This window comes from Coloeus monedula (genome assembly GCF_965178545.1).
Source record: "Coloeus monedula genome assembly, chromosome: 2".
Lineage (NCBI taxonomy): Eukaryota > Metazoa > Chordata > Aves > Passeriformes > Corvidae > Coloeus > Coloeus monedula.
Window position 1 is genome coordinate 16,619,526 of NC_138782.1, and position 21,809 is coordinate 16,641,334.

General features: G+C 38.7%; 1 protein-coding gene across 10 annotated transcripts in view; it reads right to left on the minus strand.

The window, feature by feature from the left end:
• CDC42BPA (CDC42 binding protein kinase alpha) overlaps positions 1 to 21,809 on the minus strand; it is a gene marked incomplete at its 3' end in the record, with an annotated part of 184,112 nt that overhangs the window by 19,210 nt on the left and 143,093 nt on the right. For all 10 annotated transcript variants that reach the window (XM_082303113.1, XM_082303112.1, XM_082303111.1 and 7 more), the window contains 12 exons: positions 14,725 to 14,844; positions 13,966 to 14,046; positions 11,749 to 11,854; positions 10,847 to 10,983; positions 10,061 to 10,200; positions 9,120 to 9,201; positions 7,703 to 7,919; positions 6,830 to 6,892; positions 5,377 to 5,970; positions 3,375 to 3,472; positions 1,894 to 1,978; positions 278 to 401 (listed from right to left, as the gene is read on the minus strand). In XM_082303113.1, coding sequence (XP_082159239.1) covers positions 278 to 401; positions 1,894 to 1,978; positions 3,375 to 3,472; positions 5,377 to 5,970; positions 6,830 to 6,892; positions 7,703 to 7,919; positions 9,120 to 9,201; positions 10,061 to 10,200; positions 10,847 to 10,983; positions 11,749 to 11,854; positions 13,966 to 14,046; positions 14,725 to 14,844 — 1,847 coding nt within the window. The remainder of the gene's footprint in view (positions 1 to 277; positions 402 to 1,893; positions 1,979 to 3,374; positions 3,473 to 5,376; positions 5,971 to 6,829; positions 6,893 to 7,702; positions 7,920 to 9,119; positions 9,202 to 10,060; positions 10,201 to 10,846; positions 10,984 to 11,748; positions 11,855 to 13,965; positions 14,047 to 14,724; positions 14,845 to 21,809) is intronic.

Consider the following 21,809-nt stretch of genomic DNA (forward strand, 5'->3'; position numbering starts at 1 on the left):
GCACACCTATGCACCTGCATACAGTATGTGGAGACATGCATTCCAAATTACAGCCGTTTCACATAATTAATCTGAACTAATTGTGCATCCAGTGCATATCCACAGTCAAACTGGCATTAACACAAATTAAACACTGAGGATTTACAGGGTAGAGAAGACAAGGAATGCCCGAATGGGCATTCCAGGAATCCACACATGAAGCACAACCCTGGCATCAGTCAGTGTCCTTCAGGGCCTACAGGCATGGACAGAAGACAAGTACAGGTGGAATACCGACCTCCTCTGCTGCATCCTCTCCTCCTCGGGCACGCGGAAGGAATAGCGCCGCTTGTTGTTGATGTTCCGAACCATCTGCTTCCGGCTGTTGTCCGACGTCTCAGGCACCACCAGCTCGTCCCCCTCTGAAACCAGCACAAATATGGTGATGCAGCGGGGCAGTTCGTTACATATTCATGGAATCTGAGCTTCAACACATTTCCCACCTCTGCTCTTGCTAGTGTTGGACACGACCCCTTTCCTGTCAAACCTGAACAGAAGTTCTTTTATGGGTTTATGGGTTTTCTTGGCCACTACTCTGTTACGCAGCAACGGATTAAACCCTTCGTCACACACAAGCTGCCACACCTGTGCTCTCAAAACACCACTGATGCATTCTTTGAAATAAACATTTAGGAGAGCAGGAAGGGAATCTCAGTCTTGTCTCAAAATTCCCTTGGCAGTTCTCACTGAAAATCACTAGAACAGTCTTGTTCTGCCAGCTGTCTGCAAACACCATGCAAGATTCTCTTTCATTCACTCCCTGCTCCAAAGAGACTACTGCTTTTGAAATGTTGGAACACTGATGCATTTTGGTGCAACTATGGGAAAAGAGAAGATATTTTCCACACGTGTACATCTGGCCAAGGCATCTTTAATAGAGATGTGAAAAGGAAAACACTGATAATGATACAACAGCTGTGTGACTTGGAATGAACATTGCAACTGCTCTGACTTGTTTTATATATATGGAGACAAAAGTGACACTTAAAAAGCTACTGCTCACTGACAAAACAGTTTTTGTACAGAACACAAACCTCTTCTTTCCTTAAGATCAACTCTAATGTTCTGTCTTTATTAGACTTGAAAATTCTCTAGACATACTTCCAGCATATTGCTCCTCTCTACCACTGCCATTCCTTTCGTACTAATTTGCTGGCAATTTAAATAAGCACTGAAACACTGCCAGCAGCAGTATATTTTTCTAGTGTTTATTTCCACTGTTTTCAGAAAGTTGTTAACAAAAATGTATAGCTTTTCGTTGTTCAAACAGAGCATGTCCCCCCCTCCACTGAAGAGGTTAAACAAGAGTTTAGGGAAATTCCGCAGGAGCATGCCTATGAAATGGGCTCTAAAAAGTAAGAAAAGTCAGAAAGACTCAGAACAAAAATAGATTTTTAAGCTAAAATTGTGGCACACAGTCATAGCTTGCACTAGTAATAAGTTATGAATACATTGTATTACTTTAAAATGCTTGGGAAACATTTATTTAGGTTAAATATATTATTAATTTTAATCTAGTGCCACCAAAACGACTATTAAAGTCTTTAATTGTGCAGGCTTTTTTAGGCAGTGTTCTGGCAGGTGATCCCACATTTGGAGGTAGTGCCTAGTCATTCTATTTTCTAGTTCCAACCTTCATTCAAGTCTTCATTGAATATTCAAAAGAAAAAAAAAAGTTCAGAGAAGAGACACCATTGCAATCACTGTGGAATCCATAAGCTTTGGCTTTTTCCCAAGTTAACAAGCACACAGACATTTGAGAGATCCCTTTCTGCAGTGCACAGATACAGGCAAAGAAAAACAATCTTTCTAAACAAAAATTTGCAAGATGAAAATTGGCTCCTCTTCACATACCTGCCATTTTGTTTTTGAAATATATTAATCTGACTGTCTCCAGGCCTAAAAGGTTTAGTGATCCTTCTGTATTCAAGGGTCGTACCTGAAAAAAGGAAAAACAGTCCCTGTAATACTCTCAAGAGTAACAATTCCAAGTCATTAAAGCCACAAAGAAGAGTTCAAAACAATTTTGAACTCTTTGAGAATGAGTACAGAGGGGGTTATCTAAAATTCCACTTCAAGACACAGGCTTAACACCATTCCTCCCAGCATTTAAATGAATAGCTCTGTTAGAAGTCTACTTCGTACATCAACTCAATTCTTCCTATTAGCTGTGCAAAGCAATAAGCTGAGCTTTTACTTTGTGTTAGTGGCATGTCACAATAATGCTTTGCAGATTGATAAGAGCACACACAGACTGCTAAAACCTACTGGTATTTGTGATTTCCAACATAAAAATCAAAGAAGCATTCCACACTCTTGAGTCTGTAGAAACAGGCTCTTCATAATAAATGGCCATTTTTAAGACTCCTAAGTGTAGTAATTTTGTTTGCTGAAAGTACTTTCATCCATTAAAAGGGGAGTCTTGAGCCAAATATTAATCGAAGTACTAAATCACATTCTACTGTGTAGGGAAAAAATGCTCCAACTGCTTAATAACTCAAAGTATGGACACCAGAAAGAACTTTCCCATAAAAGTACAGATTTGTCTCTCCTTCAGACAGTTAGTAGTTGAGTACCTTGATCTTTGCATTATGCATCCTCACAGCACTACCAGAATATCCTGGTCTGCATCTGACATGTGGGAAATTGATATGCAGAGAGACTGAATGACCAACACAAGACCACAGGGGCCATGTCCTGCAGCTCTATGTCACTGGAATGCCAGTAAAGGAATTGTGTTGACCCTGATACAAAGCTGAAGTCAGTCTAAACCACAGGGAAAAAACTGACTTTTCTTTTTTCTTTCCAAATACAGCTGAGCAAACACCTTCTAAATACCAAGGAAGTGTCAGTTTTCAGAAACATTTTCCTTTTGATAAGAGATCCAAACCTGACATCATCCTGGTTTTGGTATTTCTACTGGTTGAAACAAAATGTTCTAACCTTGTCTGCCTACAATATTCTCAAGCAGCAGGAGATAGATTTTTGAAGGCCTGTTCAATTATCTTAACATCCACCATCCTTTGGCAGCAACACAGACACAATCAGTCCCAATGAAGCCACATGCAATTAATAGCAAGACATTCCTCTCATTATTACAACAGTATCAGTAAATCTAACACAGTCATATGCTCCAGACTGACCGTTCATCTAAACAGTGCAACCGTGTGAGAAACACACTTTGTATCTTCTATTTCCAACAAAAATGCACAAGTTTCCTTGCAATAGCTCTTCTTTTACTTCAGTTATGTTTCCACAAGCAGTTTTAATGATGTCTTTTAAAGCAGTATTGAGTCTGGACATTTTCCTTGGCCCATACTGAAATGGGAAGTTACCTTTTTGAGAGGAATAGTTTGAATCCACTCCATGGAGTTCACATCGAAGATATCAATTGCATTTTCACTGTACACGGAGAGGTATGGTGCATTGTAACCTGGGAGGGAATGATGAGGTATAGTGTCATGTGCTTTTAGACATGACCCAAAATAGACAGTATCTTACAGTTTAACCATATTTATTTAATAAAACAAAACCAGTGCTTCATGATGCAACAACAAGCTTTGAAAAATGTGCTTTAACTCAAAAATGACCAAGAAATTTATTCTGAAGGCAAACCAGCACCACCTAAAAACTTAGAACCTCCATGACTTTTCTTTTAACTTTGCTGAAAACCTAATTCTTTATGAATTGTAAGAGATTACAGTTTGCTCTGCCAAATACTGATGCATTTCATAGTTTTTTTTTCTCCTAAAAGCCCCATTTTTAATAAGAGCTCACATATTGTAAATGATGTGGTAGGAAAATACACTGCTCTATTTAGTAACTTTCACTTGAATGAACTGAGCTCCGAGTCTGGACTATACACAAGAAGAGCATCACTTGGAACTAAGCACCATGACAAAGTCATAAAAGTCGTGTTTCCTTAGCTTTAATTCTCCCTTCTCATTTTCTGGATTGTAAAGAGAAATCTTCTGCTACTTATCTGGCCCATTTCCCCAAGATGAAATTTGTTTCACTGCGAACACTTCTAAAGGAGAATTCAGTATTTCCATGGCAGCAACGAGACTGCCATGGTCTGCCAAGACTACCAACAGCATCCAAGTTGTGTTTAAATGCAACAGCTTTTGCTATAGAATATACCTCCATTCTGAGCTGGACTCACACCAAATCACTTCATTTAAGGCAATCAAGAAAGTGTCACAAATAATAACGGCCATTACAGATAAACTACATGTGAAAAATATCCATATTTCAATCTATCATAAAATCTTTTGTTTTGATTCATTCATTGCCTGAGCCCATTGTAATAATCAATTGCTTAAAACTGCTTGAAAACCAGAAGTGACAAACACCCTGTAAAGGTTGCTCCTTCCATATTCAGAAGGGCCTTTGCTCAAACAAGGTGAAGTATTCCTCTCCTCTGCAGTGTGACTGGACTGCTGCCAGAGTGAGGTAAGAAGGCAGACTATTGTAAAAATCAACACAGAATTGGGCTCGTTCACTATTTGGCGTGCAGATTTGGGTAATCTTTATCTGCATTCAGAAAGACATTAAAAAGAAGAAGACAGACATTCAGGTTGGGATTTTTTCCCCCTGAAACTGTCATGAGATAAAGCCCCAGTTTGAAATAACATGCAATAAACGTTTAACAGACCCTGGTGTAAATTAAAATCTTGCAAATATTACAGTACTTTTCCTTAAGGTTATGAAATAGACTTTTTTATATTGCCTGCTAGGCACTGTATTTTGGAAGGGAAGAGAGAGACAGGAGGGAAACTTAAAAAGTGACCTTTTGAAAAGCAGAGAGGAGATGAGTAAGAAGGTTGTTGACAAAAACTGCTGAGGAAGAAAGAATGAACAAATAAAGAAAGGACAAACCAGACTTTTGAGAAGGGATACCATTAGAGAAAAGCAAGTCAAACTACCCGATCCTGATGACTCTCAGCATGAAGAAAGCTGGAACCACAATGCTGAGCCAAAGTACAATTCCATTCCAAGGCTTTAAACAACAGTCCAGCACTGCTGGTAGCAAATACATGAAGTTCCAGTTAGCCTCTGTTGAACCTGAAGCTTTTGGCTGTTTAGAGTTAGAAATCCTGACTCATGATTCCTCTTTGTGTTCCAGCACTATAGGTCAGTGCCAGAGTTGTTAAAACTAACATAAATGAGGATTAAACCCTCTGACTAGATGAAAAATGGTGACGGGGCCAAGAGCATTCATTAACCTATCAGGTAATTAGCCTTGAACTTCACCTCCTGTGGATATCAACACAAGCAGAGATCACTTCAGCAGACAGCACCAAAGACACAGACACACACACAGAGAGCACAACTCACAGCAAGAAGATGGAGTTGCGGGCCACATCAACTCTTGTTGTCTGGATCTTCGGCCCTGGCAGTCGACGTAAACCCCGACGCTGCTAAAACACAGCAGGTATTCTTTATTTGAGATCTCGACTGCGCAGATGGCATCGGTTGGCTGCTGTGAGATAAACGAGAGCGTGTGGTCGTCCGGATGGAGCAGGCTGTAGGGGCTGCCCTCTCCATGGAGGGCGTATTTTAAGAAACCTGACTGGTAGCCCACACAGAGACGGTCACTGAAGATTGACATCCACTGGACGTTGCCCTGCACCTGGATCTCCTTGATCTTTTTGTGGCGTGTCTTACTCTGATTGAGTTCGTAACAGAGGACCTGCCTTTTCATGGCTACACACAGGCAGGTGAGAGCTCCGTGGCGCACGTGTCCAGAAACTATTGACTGGCAGCCTTTGGTCTCTGCCAGCTTATAGAACTCAGTCTCCCTCCCATCCAGGGCAGCCACGGGGAAGAGCCGCACGTGACGGTTCCGTCCTGAGATTACTGCGATGAGCTGCTCGCTCGGGATCAGCTCAATCTGATGAACCTTCTTGTTGTCACCAACACGGATAATCTCTGAAACAAAAAACAAAACACCCCCCCCCCCCACAAATCCAAGTAAGTAATGGTGAAGTGTGAACTGATTACAACATGTATTTGTAAAGATGAACTAGGAAAGAAACCAAAGAAATTCCCTTTATTGCTTCCATGCAATATTAAAAAGTACAGAATCAAAACTTGTATTTTAATAATACTGGATGTGGCAACTCTGGATAGACCTTTGGCTTTTCCTCATCAGAAATGGGAGGAGCAGATCTGATGCAGTAACAACCACCGTATTATTTCAGCATTCATTTCAAAAACAGTTTAAGTCAAGAAGCTACTGAATAAAGAAAAGCCTCAAAAAGCTGAAACATACGATACATGTCATCTGTTGAATTAACTTGGGCCATCTGTTACTACATCTTGCAAACTGCACAGAAGTTTTCATTTCCAGTACCAAGGAGGAGGTTACACAAAGGATTCAGCCATGACTCTTACTGAGGTGCACAGCAGGAAATTCAAATGAGGGATGTTCCTACTGAATATAGTGTTTCACTGTGAGAATAATTTGCAACAGGCAGTCCAGAGAGATCATGGAACCTGTGTCCTTGGGGATTTTCAAGACCCAACTAGACAAAGACCTGAGCAACCTGGTCCGAAATTAGTATTGAGCCCGTCTCCAGGGAAAAAACCTTCAGCTGTATTCCAAATGCTGTATTTTTGTTTTTGGAGAGGATACCCAAACCAGAAAACACACAGAATACCTTCTGGTCTCTCATGGAACTGTCCAGCTGATAACGTAGTAAATAATGAGAAATTAAATCAGAGGATATTGAATAAGAAAAAGATGATTTAGTATTAGGGGAATTATTACCAGTTCCTAATTTCTTACCGTCTTTGGTGACATGCACAACAAACAGCCCTTCTTCATTCCCCAGAGCTATTCTTTCATGGTCTATGACATTAAGGAAAAAAAAAAAAGTTATTTTTCTTTGGAAGCAGTTTAGGAATCACTTCAACAATAGTGACAGTCCTCATTAACGGAGACAGTTTTTTAATATATTGAAATAACTGTCTATAAAGTCAAACCTAATATATTCATGTATTAAAAAAAACTGGCAACCTCCCAATCTTTCAAATTTCTGAAAAAAGAAGTCTTTTCCCATTTCTCCTGTTAGTTCAATTAACAGCTAGAAACATAATTTTTAACAAACCATTCAGAGCACTTAAGTCTAACACCAGCTTTGAAATAACTATATTATTATACTGAACTCATTTAAATAATCAGAGTTTAACATATTTTATGTAGTACTATTTAAAATGACTAAATTCATTCTCTGATCTTACATCTCTGTGTTCCCACCAGCAGATTTTTTAAAGTGAGTGATTTACATCTATTCTATAGTGCTAATTTTGCCCAGTTCGGGAATTATGTTTACGGAATAACAGAAGAGAAACGTCCAATTCTCAGTCCAAATTATTCATAATTATGAATACTGGTGAATAATTACGAATATGGGTGAATTATTCATGATTATGAATATGGGTGAATAGAGGGAATACTCTTAAAAGTATTCCCTGACAAAAGTACTGGCTAGTGAATTGCACTTTTCACTTAGGTCCATACACATTTCCATATGGGATAAAAACACTACATATTGTTCTTTATTCAGTAGATAACACCACCTAACACATATTTTTTCTAAAAAATCATGCTTTTAGCATACCCATTTTTCTTAGAGCTTTCTTCTGATTAATTTCATACCTATGATTGCTGCTGACTGTGTTGTTTTGATGAGGGGCAAGGTGCTGTCATAAGCTTCTTTGGGAACATAGACTGAGCGGTCTTTGAGTTTGTTCTTCTTCAAGATCCTATGCAACTCATTCAGCACGCCCACCCACTTGCTTTTCTCATTCTCACCGTCTGCTAGAATCAGGATTGAACACTTGTTACTGGATGCAGAGAGCTGGGAGGCTGTAACCTGCAAAGAAATTAACACGTATTTTTAAGTCATAAGTGATAAACAATTTCCTCATAATCATTTCTACAAGGGAATCAGATGCCTGTAAGTACCCTTTTAATTAGCTGTCTGAATTAAGGAAGCAAAAATTTATCTTTACTTAATAGAAAACATCTTAATCAAGAACCCACAGCAGAAAAAACATGCAGATGTGAGTAACTTAAAGAACAGAGAAAATGCTGACTTTATTTTAAATGCATTTATATTTATTTTACAATTCATGAATGTCTGCTCTAAATGAGGTAGCCAATTCTCACACCAACTTTATAACAGAAAGCATTTTTAATAAAGCTTTCTGTATTTTTAAGAGCTATAGGTTTCATTAATAATTTAATGCAATAGGAATGGTTTTTACTGAAAGGAAGAATGCTCTGTGATCCTTTTCACGCATTTAATACAGCTTATATTATAGATAAAATTGAAAGCCCCTTCTGCAGGTTTTATTTCCTCTCAGAGTGATGAACAGTCTAAAAACTGGAAAAACAAGGAGTAAAATACAAAGGCTCAGGAAAGAAATGATAGCGGAATTGATCCTGGAGAAGACATCAAGGAGACTTCACTGAGGTCAAAGAATATATATTTAATAATTAATAATTAATAATTAATTAATAGAATATCTAGTAAACATAAGAATATTACAATAAACCAATGATGGCAAAAGCCTGATACCAGATACTACACATAAATTTTGCTGAGCATTTTGCACTAAATTACTATACTGACTATCTGATGAATGGGAGTTTTCAGATATGCAACGCCCACGTTAAAAAAAGGTATATAAAACAAAGACTTCAGCAATAACCCAGTCAGTTAAATTGAGAAGCAGAGGGCAACTTGAGGAAATGAAAACATACAAGGTCACGATGAACAGAAGAATTTCAAATGACTAAGAGGAAGTAGAGAAAAATACATCTTATTGTGAACATTAAAAAATACAACCCACATGGAAATGAGAGCTTGTCTAAATGTACCAGTGCTATTTTTACCACAGAAATGACACATGTACAGATCCCTATGCATTGCTGCTGCTGCCATGGATACCACACGGGCAGAACTTGCCAAGGAAATACAATACTGGCAAGCTGTCACTGAATGCACACCACACATCACCCTGTGCAACCCTGTACGTCTGGGTTAGTAGGGTCAGGATGTAATACTTACCCTAAAGATACAGGGGATATCTTTTCGATTCGCATGGATGACATCTGAGGCCAAGACAGAACTAACTGAGAATTCTTCATCCCTTATGGAGACCATAAACATAATTGGAAAAGAGTTAATGAGCAAAATCTGTATGTTTGGTTTTTATTTTTCCAACAGTTCTTGTTTAGTCAAGGACATAGTAAGTCAGCACTGAGATCTGATTCTTAAAATTATCCTTTCCTCTGTATCTGCAGATGAAATTCACAAATGCAATGTTGCATAATTAATTCCTATCTATTCAGATATTCTGTAACTGATTTTAATCTATAGAAATTAAAACCTTTAAAGAAGAAAGTCCAACTTAAAAAATAAGTGGAATGAAGAACACCTCTCCAACTCTTTTGTAAAAATCCAAACTCACTAGAAGCTATAATCTGTGCCTGTTTGGGACTTCCTGGATGAACTAACCTAGATCAGAGATGAGCTTTACATAGGTACTATGTTGAATGTTCTCAACCTTCAGTGAGGCTGGTAGTATTTCAGTAATGCTGAAGACAGTGGGAACAAACTATTCAGCCCTTCTCAACCAAAAATTGTAATACATTTACCCTATAACAAAGTTTTATCTATCTTTCAAAACTCTATTCAACCTCAAAATAATGTTATTTTGAAATCTTTATTCATTCCAATCTTCTACACAGCTGAACAGATCCTCTTTGCACATGATGTAGTAATGGAAGTTTAAACATCCACATAAGAACAAACAAGCGTAGTTCAGGCTAACTGCTAACTGGTGTTTTATTTTTTTATCCCAGAAAATTAGCAGCTTTCAATATGGACTACAGGGTTTCATAAAAGCTCTGGAGCTTGCTTACTGATTTGACAAAAAGGAAAAGCAAAAAGCAGAACAAAACCTCCCGGTGCCTCTGCAAAGCTCCCAGCAGCACTGAACAGCTTACCTCATGTCTATGACCTGACTCACTACCACACTGGGCTGAGATGCTTTTCCTTCTGCTACATCATACAGGAAGAGTTTAAAATCACAGATCACTGCCAGTGCTCTCTGCCAACCTTTCTTTACTCCAGCTGGCTTTGGGACCTTTAGAAAAATAAATTCTGATCAACTCTCTGTAAATTTAGATGCAATCAAAAAATCAAACAGACAACACAAAAATCAATTTGCTCATCTGGGCTGGGAAGTTTTCATTCAGTGATGCTGTTAAGCAACATAAGCAACAGCCCAGGAGCACTAAGACCAACAAACACAGACACACAGACAATATATTATTTAATAAATTAATAGCACCACAGATTCTTTTTTCTTACTTCACAAATTCATTCAGAGCTGTATTAACAAATACAAAGAAACCCATCTCTAGTTGGTCACAGGAGTATGACAAAAAATATGTAGAGTAAGTCTTTTAATATTTCTGTGCAAATATCCACACCAATGAGCACAGGCAGTACTGGCAGAATGACTCAAAAACTCACAGGGCCTGGAAGATGAGCTGATCTCTAGAGATGGGACTATACAAGACCAACCCAAAGCACACTGACCAACAGAGATGGAGAGGGGATCACTGTTGACAATGCTAAGAACTGCTTTGTGAAAATTTAAGTCTTAGTTTCCAAACTGCTACCCTAAGATGTAATTGAATTTATCCCCCCAATATTCAAAGCAATTCCAGCTCTGGAAAACAATGATTTTAATGTAAGTGCCCCAAATGCAGCTACCTCATACTTACTCGGACATGCCCTTCATAAGCTGTTCCTATGCCTTTCTGTGGATCTATTCCCAAAGGTCCCTTAGTCTGTTCAGGAGGGATTGGACACACTGCAGGAGCCTTGTCTGCACAGGTCACGTGGCAAGAGAATCCACACACTTGTGAGGAGGAGAAGAAACAAAAAGATTTGAAGGTTATTTTTTGTGCAGTGCAGAAGTTGTGATAATGATGATGAGACTTACACAGAAATCCACTTTCTTTTTTTGACCAACATCTGAATAATCTCACTGAACTTTGCTACAGACAGAAATAAAAGTCTGCACATAGCAGCAGTTCATGTTTTTATCTGCTCTAAATCCTGAATTTCTCTTTTGCAGATGGATATGCCTTTTTTTTCAGATGGATACACCTGGTTTCATCCATATAAGAAAGAGCCTGAAGTAATCTCTGTGATGTCCTCTAGGCCCAACTCTACTAGTAAACAAGAAACTGGAACATCCTCTAAATAGTAAATGTCATTCTGTGCACATATAAACAAGAATAACTTCTATTCAGCACTAATTTTGCTTCTTTCTGGAATAAGTCAGAATAGATGTCCTAAATTTTGCCCTGCAACATAAAGCAAAGCTGCTGTCAATAAACTTGACCACTCACTGTGGCTCCTTATTGCTATTTTGAGTAAACTGAACTAAGCTCTTCAACCACCAACTGGAATAAGAGTGTCCCCAGATAACTGGGCAGTCTGTTACGTAGGATATTCAAAATGTTTGGCTTCTACTGTTAAAAGACTGAAGCATGAGAATACACTGTTATTCAAAATACAAGCAAAAGACTCCTGCATCATGACACTACAACATTTACTGTGTCATCTGCATCTGTCAGAACTTCAGTTCACACTTGTTTGTGCTTCCACAAGTGCTTACCTTCACAAGTACAGCCCTGTCGTATCAGACCAACCATCAGGGATGTACACTGATTGCATTTCGTTGGTGTGTTAAACGATTTCACTACAAACTGGTGGGCTTTAGGCTGTGAAATGAGCAGACAAGGATGTTAACACCTGTAACACTTCTGAAGAAGTTAGTTCTTTCACAGACTAGAGTGCACAGGTGCATTTAATATGGCAGCTTGTTTGCCTTTGCTGGAATGAGATCTGAGCTCCTAACACAGGGGCTGAAAAAAATTCCTTATCAGTGCTCACTGCTGATCATTTAAAGCATCCTCTGTAAACAAAGCCATGGAAACTGGACCTTGTCTCAGAACATGAGTTTGCTTCCACTGCAGATAGGAAAGCTGCCAAAATGATTCTGTTACACTTCAGAAGTTGAATGTATATAAGCATGTGCTCAGTGGGCACCTGACTGTCAGCCCAGGTCAACCCGTAAGAGTATTTCCTAAGCTGCAAATTCAGTGCTCTTCTGTAAGGAGTATTGTCTTAGCTAAAAGAAGAACCTAGCTAAAAGTATTTTTCAATACTTTAAACTTTATGCCAGAAAGCCCTGACAGAGTTCCCTTTTATGGTGTTCGGCAGAGGCAATTTCAGAACACCCAATTTAAAGGCAAGAGCTGAAGTTGATAAATGAAGTTGGTTTTGAAAGGGTTTCTCTTCCTGTTATTCCTTGGGAACACAGAGTACATGAGTAAGTGGTTTAATTCTCTCCCTCTCCTCAAGGATGGCTGTGCTGATGCTGCTATATAAAGGATAAATGCCTACGTAATGTGGCAGTATGATTCACAGATGGCCTTAAATAAAATCCAGGAAGCTGCTTTGCTTTTCCATAAAAACTCCCAGTGAAGTAACTACAGGGGGGAAAGGCCAGAGCACAGGGTGAATGCAAAGACTGTCCAAACAAACCTCATCGTGTACGTGACCTGAAATAAGACAATTGTGCAGACTACTTTGAGGAGTAGATATGTTAAAATTTTGCTCACTTTCCTGTTTTTCAGAGCATAAGATATCACAGCTAAGGGCTCAAACTTATCCATATTTAATGACAGCTTTACTATTACAGTGGCAGGTTTCTGTCTACAGAAGAATGTTCTGTTTTGAGACTTGCAGGGAGACAACACCCAGCTTTAAAAACTGAAGCAATCAGAAAGTAAGAAGGTTCTTTAGGGGACATAATAAATTACAAAGCAAGTCATTACTTACTGAGCAAAACGTTTGCAAAAATTAAATTATGTGCACAGTAAAATCTGTTTCACATGATTCCAAGTGCACTTACAGTATTTTTTTAATTGATGTACTAAGATGCTGCCAACAGAACACTGTCTGCTCAAACATTTTAGCTTTCCTTTACACAAATGAATCTTCTGCTACTTTGCAATTTATCAAAGCAGAGAAACAGATCTATTGGAAAGGCTTACTCTCTTCATTATTAGCTGCAGGAAGAACTGTCATTTTTAAATGTACAGAAGATTCCTAAAGCATTGAGTCACTTTCAAAACTTTTACAAGCCAATTTTTCCCTTAAGAGCTTGTATTTATTCTTCATTTGCTTGAATAGACATAATCCACTGGGAATTAGTGTACACTGGCTTATTCGGCAACAGCAAAATGATTTCAACAACTGATGGAAAATCAGTATTTATGCAGGTAAAAGCCAAAAGACAGGAAAATTGGAAATCCTTCTCCCAGTCCAGTGCTGGTGTGCCCCCTGGTAGGGCTCACTCTACACTGCTTAAAAAGGCAAATCTGTGGTTTCCTTTTTAGGGCTACTCTTTGCCTTTTCTCAAGAATAAGCATCTAATTGGCACACAGGCATGCTAATTTGAGACCTTACTGTATGCAAAGAGTAGAGCTATGTTGGTCAGACACATGTCTGAAAACACTCTCTTCCCAGGATGGCACGTCTCTTTCTTCACATTCTGGCTCATTTACCTCTTTCTAAATCCAAACTACTGTTTTTCCTAAAATCAAATGCCTGTGTACTGCCCCAGTGGAATTCCTAGTGCAACTTGTTACATCCCATAACGTAAGAATGAAAGGTTTTACATTTTAGAGCGCAATCAGCTTGCACATAAACATCCCTTCTAAGCAGTTCTGGTAAGGCCAGTGTGACAACAGCTCTCCTGAAGCTGCAGCCCAGGAGTGACACGTCACCCTTGCTACAGAGAAGGTGTGAATGCTTGACAGGATACCTTTGGTGCCGAGAGTCCTGAGCCAATGTAAGCTGTCCTCATGGTTGGTGTGTGAATTGAACGGGGAGGATGATCTGCAACCTGAACAGAGTCCCCAAAGCATCAATCAGACATCAAGAACACACTGTCAAAGAAAGTCTGGATAAAGGAAAAAGACTAAGTTGTCCCACCCCCCATCCCCAAGCATCCAGGCCATGAAATCAAACTGATGAATGCAGGACTCAGCAAAATAAATCTTATTTCTCAGCAAGATTCATCTCCTAAATGTCAAAACCAACTTCACATTATCCTCAACATTTGATTGGGTATTTTCTAATATAAATAACCACAAAATTATTTTTTTTAACACAGAAAGGGGATAAATTATTATAGTTGTGGAGTCTGGCTAACATTTTGTAATAACAAGACTTCCAGCAGGGCTTCAAATAGTGTTTTTGCAAACTACATTATAACATCATCTTTGTGCCAATATTTCTTAAATATTCATGAATGAGGATATGTTATGAAGAGAGACTATAACTAATAATTGATTCATAGTTCCCATCCTTTTTCAATTAACCATATGTGAAAGGAAATGCAACATTCCCCAAAACACAGTCTACCACTAGTGCAGAAGGCTACTACAAAGTCCTAAACAGTCTTGCTGCAGAAGAGTGAGCTTCACCCTAAACAAAAGATTTGCAATAGTAATTTTTATACAATGAGACTGTTACTCCTAAAAAAAAATAAAACCACAGATATCTTTCAACACTGAAGTACCTCAATTGGCTCAATCTCACTGGCTGTAGAAGGAGACCTGGATCTTGAATGGAGGTGAGACTTGCTATCTTCATCCCGTGATGGAGTATTAGACAATGTCAAATTCTCAACTGAATCAATCTAGGAGAACAATTCAAGAGAGGAAAAAAAAACAACAACCAAAGAAATAAATCAAAGACATCATTAAAAAAGAATTCTCAACTCTTACCAAAATAAGACATGGGAGCAGTAGAATTCCTGAGAGAACTGAGAGGATAAAAATTCAGTTTTAAGCAACTTCCTAATTCAAAGCAACAAAATGGAATGAAAGTTGTTGCATGTAAACACACCAAGGCTTCTGCTGAGAGGTGAGCACATGCATAAGAGCTGCTAGTTCAGGGCCCTGATAACCACTCGAAAGCACTTGTAATTCAGCATTTTTCAAGGGTGAGTATTTTCTAAATGCTGCTGGGTTTTGTCCAGTGGTAGCAGGGATTTGTTGTAAGTGAATTACCACATGGCCCATGTAAGTTCCTACAAACATATTCAGGAGAAAACAAGGAGAAAAGGCAGAGCAGTGTATATCCTGAGGGTAGTGATAATTATATTCACAGAGAACTGAGGGGGTTTTGCACCCCATTTGAACTGCAGAAACATCCTTACCAGGAACAGAGTTTCTTCTGGGGAATACTTTCCTAGTCCTTGATAGATATATAGAATGAAACTAAGCCCAACACAGAGCTACACTGAGCAAGGCACATAGGTACAAACAGGTATCTTGCATGACAAGTCATTGTTTTTTTTGTTATTACAGCTGAAAAAATCAGAGGAGGCAGGGTTCTTCCTTGAAAACAAGACATCTCCGCAAAGCTTTCCATGAAAAATTACATTAAAAAGAAAAAGAAAAAAAAAGGTGAAAATGCTTTTTTCCACCAATAATAGAAGTAAAAGCTGCAGGCCTGCAGAAGGCTCCATGGCATGCCTCGATTTTCTGGAGCAATGCTGTCATCAGCTCTCCATTGCCAAGGATTTGGCTAGCTTGGAGAGAAACTAAAATATGCAGCCATGTTTACAGAAAGCATTTGAACATTCCAGTGTTTCTCATCTCACTTGCCACTGACAATACTAAGAATTCCACAAACTTTACTGCGTTTTGGGAATCGTTTATATTGCCAGGCCAATTTTATACATGCACACACAGTCCTGTTCTTCAGGAGCTCAGTCACGGTAGCGAACAGGTGCAGTTGCTAGTTTTATATACACTCTTCTTTAAAAACAGTGAGTTAAGTTTGATGGCTTCTAGTTTTACCATACCCTTCAAAAAAATTATCTGGTGGAGAATGCTCATCAGTTTGATCAACTTAGGCATATTAACATGCCTGCAAGTATTTCTGAAATGAAAATGGGATATTCTCACACTGGGATACACCTGTTTACTACACATTTATGATGTGTTTCAAGCATTGTGGCAAAAAGTAGCAGTAAAGCAAACATTTTGTGCTCAGATTTATCAGAAGCAAATAATAATGGAAAGCTTTACCCAGTATTCAAAAGACTGATGCCTTAAGTAGTAAATCCCCAAACACATAACATGTTTCAATTATTTTAAAACTCTTTTTAATCCAGTCTAAACATGTGATAACTGGGAGTCCACTCAAAGACTGCTTAACCTTCAACAATTCTACCTCCTCCTTAAAAATGTTACTAAAAAATAAGGCCAATGAGTAACTACAGGCAAATTTTTTCATAGCAAGAAACAGGCACTCCTTTTCTCCTCCAAGTAAAACTCAGAGATCTAATCTATAATTTCATAAATGTTTCCAGACACTCCAAGGGCTTTCCCTTTCAAAGCAGCATCTGCATACCAAAGAATTTTCATGGTGTCTATGAAAAAATGTAGTACAAGCCTGATATCAGTGATGGAACCTTTCTGGAATGTGCTATGAAGCCTTTGTGGTTGAAGACAACTGCTGAAACAGTAGCAACTGTATTTTCACTTTACTTACAAACATAAAAAGCCCACAAACAAACAGAACCTGATCCAGCATTGCAGAAGGGAATTTACTCCACCTTTAGTGCAGAAACGAGAGCCTTAGGCTGCATTGCTGCAGTGATCTCAGGTTCCGGGCTTTCAAGAGAACTAAGTACAAAAGCAACCTGACTCCACTATGGTCAACAGTTTATGAAGACCCATGTTAGCACCATCCAAACTGGTTTTAAACTAATCCACTGGATTACACAAAGCAGATTTCACTATTTCCTACTGCACTGTAACAGCCTTGCTGTCTTCCACAGCACTGTGCATAGCTGTCTACACGTGCAGGTCTGAGCCAAAGCTGCCCAGTGTATAAACACATCTGGAGGACAGAGAACTTCTGAACTGGAGGCACCACCAACAAAAACAACCAGGTAGTGTAAGCTTGCCTGAGAGACTCAGCAGTGTGCTTTGAACTGCATGGGAAAGGGCATCATTAGAGCTGTTGGGCATTGTTGCTTATTTATTGAATATTCAACAGAAACTCTTTGTATGCTTACTTATCCCCTCCAACATATCTGTATAAAAGAAACAAAAGTGGCAGTACAAGATTAAAATGGACACAGCATAACTGGTAGGAATTCATCCTCATAGAGTCTGCTTTGGTAATACATGTAAACTCATGTTTAAAAACCCACCTTGATTTTTGAAACACCACAGAAACCCTTCTCCAGTGTAACCAGCTGCAACACATCCATCTCCATTTTCTTTGCATGAATTTTTCCTATCCTCCTTGACGCTCCATTTACCCAATTCCCCACTCCATGTTTATTTATCTTTGTACTGTGCTATTTTCTATCATTTGCTGTGATGTGCCTCCCAAACGCCAAACTTTGACCTTCTGTGGGCAATCCCCATGACTTAACACACGCCCTCTGCTGAGGGCAAGGAAACAAACAGGCCCTCATCTGATGTTTGCTCATCTTCCCAGCCTGCATCTGCCTGATCAACTTCCACATAGAACTTTCACATTAAAATGAGAAAGGACCCAAAGCATCTTCTCCAGTTTCAGAGATATTCTCCTCATAGGGTTAACTGAAATGGGAACACCCAAAGCATCTTCTCTAGTTACTGTGATACTCTGCTCATAGGACTGCCAAATGAAATATTCCAAAAGCTTTGAGCCCATGGCTGGAAAACAACAAACAGCACAGCAGCAGCAAACAGCAGCAGCAGCAGCACAAGACATGCAGTGAGATAAATACACAATCCATACATTAAACATAGGCATGGACACCACAGGCAAAAAATAAAGGGCCACATAGAGTAAGACAGCCTCTTACACGTCTGCCTTTGTTAGCTGGAATACAGGAAGGAGAGAGCTTTAACAAAGAAAGGAGGAGAATATGTTACAAAACCAAACAGTGACACAAACATCACCTCAGAATTCCTCACTGTATCTCCAGAGGTACTGGTTAAACACACACAAGCATGTTCATTGTTACAAGTATTTTAAAAACAAGCTATTCTGGGGCAACAAGAGGGAAGAAACATTAAAAAAAAAGGAACAGCTATTCCAAGTCCATAGTCTTACACTGGACAATAGTGAAACTGCAGACTACACTGCACTATTAATTTGCAGTTGGCATCTCTGCTTTGAATAAGATGAATGAAGTCATTTATTGGAGGCATCTAATTTAAAATATCATTATGAACCAGATTTACTCAATTATGAATGCACAGGTAAAGGCTCTCACCACACACTACTATGGCTTATTCTGCTCAATAAGAAGAATTCAGAACATCATTTAGTCTGTGGCTACTTACAGAGTTCAGATTTGTTTAGTCTAGCCAAAGCCCATGGGGACTGCATGTGAGGACACACTGCAGGAGGACTAAGAAATCTATTTCTAATTTCTACTGTGTTAGCAACAGGGGAAGAAACAGTATTTTTGAGTGTGCAGGAAAAATAATTTTGACAAGGGAAAGTGGGATTCCATTTTATTGTTATTAAATAATCACAAATTCATCCTTAAATAAAACAAGTTGATTGCTTCTCACAGCTAGTGAGATACACAAAGATCCACCTGGCAAAGAAACAAAACCCAACACTTCCACTGTCAGACACTTCTAGTGAACACAGGAGACTTAACACCTAGACAACGTTACTGAGACAGCCTGCAACGCACAGGAGAAACAGCAGCAAGGATTTAGTCTCTTGGAGTCACTGGGGGCAACTTCCCTCCCCAGCAAGATTGGAATTCAGGGACTCCAAACACATTCCTACTCCCCTGTGTGCAGAGGAGATACAAGGATGGTTTCTGAACGTGTGGGCTGCCACAGCTATGAGGATTTAGGCACCAGTTCTGCCAACCTGACCCAGCATCTTTTCAAGGCAGGAACCAACAGCGACTGCTACTCATCTGAGTAGTGAGCTACCACGTTTTTCCTCAGCATCTACAGGCTACAGAGGCAGCAGGACATCTGTTTTTATTTCTCTCCAGCAGAAATTGCAAAACTACTGTTTTGTAGGAAAAATTAGAATTAAGTCCAGTCATTTGGAGAGTGCTATGAATAGTTACATTATTTGGATGGCAGACACACAAGACATCCCCACCCTAGGAAACCCAGTGCTGTGTGCACATCTGTATGCTAAACAGACTTCAGAGATCCTGCAAGGAATGCCTTGCAACTGCAGCTGCACATTATGTGACAGACTCTCTGTCCTTCATTAATGAAGCACGGAGCCTGAAGAAACAATACAGGCCATCAGAAGTATTTCCTTGGGGCTCTTGATTACAAGAGAGGCTTTCCTGGACCCCATGCAATATTGCAGCACTGCATGAGTCTGACCTGAGGACTTCTGATTCTTCCTTGGTCTTAATACAAAGAACCCAATGAACCCACACACTTCTCATGTTTGACTGAGAAGAGATTAATTCTTCTGGAGATGCTGCAAGGAAAGCTGCCCTTCAAGGAAATCGTTGCCAAAAAGAGACATTGGAAAGGGAATGGAGGTCACATCCAGTGGGCAGGGAGTTTTAATACCCTTATTTTAAGTCCATCTAATATATTGATACTAAACCAACTCAATGAGCTAAATCATAAATAACCATTCATTTAGATAATACAGAGACTATAAATTATGCTATGAATGAATCAAGTTATTGTCCAATAAATCAAAGATGCAGAACTGACTTTCAGCACAACTAAATGATACCACTTTTCATCTACTAACGCAGATAGCAGCTTTATCTCTCTTCCTAACAAAGACAGAATGTCTTATATTTCTCTGCAAGGTGCTCTTCCCTCTTTCAGCAGTCACCTCTTCTTTTTCAGCAGTTTTGTTAGATGAGAGAGAATCCTGCCTTGGTGTTAGAGACATGAGCCCCTGGCCAGTCCATTCAGGACATGTACTTTTGCCAAGTGCAACTGAGAAAAAAAAACCTCCTGTTGGACACAAATTGAAGATGGAACAGGGGAAGTTTGACTCCATGTGCAGGAAGCTAACTACAAGCAACCATATAAATATTAATACTTGAAACTTAAACCAAGACTAAAATGTGAGCATCTGCAAAGATCTGATCTGGTTGGACCAATCAAGAAGAATTGCTATTAAAGGATGTATGCCAGCAGCTGAAAATTACTCACTTGCATAGAGGAAAAAAAAAAAAGTAATTTTGTCAAAATGCTTGTGGAAAATGATGCTGCCTTCTCTTAAAAAAACAACAAAAAGCAAGGAACAATAAAACCAGAATAAAGTACTGAAGTCCCTCAAATTAACTAGACAGCAGTCAGGAAGATATCCTTGTCCAAAGCTTCCCCTTGCAAAATAGAACATTATCAGCAACTTACATATATATCCTTTATTTCTCTTTTACTATGTTTTAGGGGAGTGTTTTAGATATTTTTAAAGATAAATTTCTATTCAAGAACCTACTGATACAAAGTAAGTGTTCCTAATACTCAGGTAACACAGAACATGCTTTCTTTAATCCAGATAAAGAATCTAAATATTCATTTTTTGTGGATTTACACAACAGGAAACTGTACCTATTTTTTTTTTTTTTTAAGTAAGAAAATTCCAACAATATCAGCAAGACACAAGTTTTCTGTATGCTATACAAAAATGCAGGTAAGTGCCTTCTACTATGACACCACAGATGAACCTTCACATTTTGTCTGGGGTATATACCTGATTTAGAAAGTAAAAGCATCCAGAAGAAAAGCAGTTTTTCAGAGTAAGTGAAAGGAAATGAAAGCAGCAGAAAAGGCCCATATACCTCATCCTCTTTGCTACACTCTTGACAGCAGATATTTCTCAAATAAAATGAATTGTATCACATTTGGATGCCAATAGGATTTCACTGTGTTAAACACATATGCATAAATATTTGTGAATGTATTATGCATAATATGTACAAAGACATCTACGAGGACAGACAGACACACACACAATTATACCTACAGAGCTGTCATGGATGGGACTCCATACACTTGGATTTCAAAAAGTTTATTGATTATGACTTTTATGGGCCTACTGCTTTGGTTTGGAAGAAATATAATGCAGTCAATTTTCAGCTTTTAACTCAATTCTCTTCATATGCAATTAACTAGTGGGTGTATTTAAACAAAGTCCTGACAGAAAACCTGCATCTCAAATGGCAATAAAAAGTAGTAAGTTCACTTCAGTCATAATGAAAATGACTTCTCCCAATGCAGGCTAAAAAAGTGAAAATATTTTATCCGAGCAAACAGAAATTAACTGAATGCAAGAGAAACATTTTAATAAAAGTGATTAGAGAACTTAGGGAAACAACTCAGGATAAAGGAATAATATGAAACAAAATAATTAAATACATAAATGTGCTGGTGATTTTGGAACCATTTTCCACAGGCCATATCAATAGACAATGCCTAAAAGCAGCTTTTTCCCATCAGAAAAACTGTTTGCAATTAAGAATTATTCACCTGCAGCTAAACAAAAGCATTTTTTCCAAAACAGAATACCTATCTACATGAATAGGTGTAAGGGTGCTATTACAGAAATGCTTTGCTCTCCACTGCACTTGCAGATTTTTTAAGTTGACTGCATTAATGTTTGGCTATTCCAAATCAATCAACTGATCTG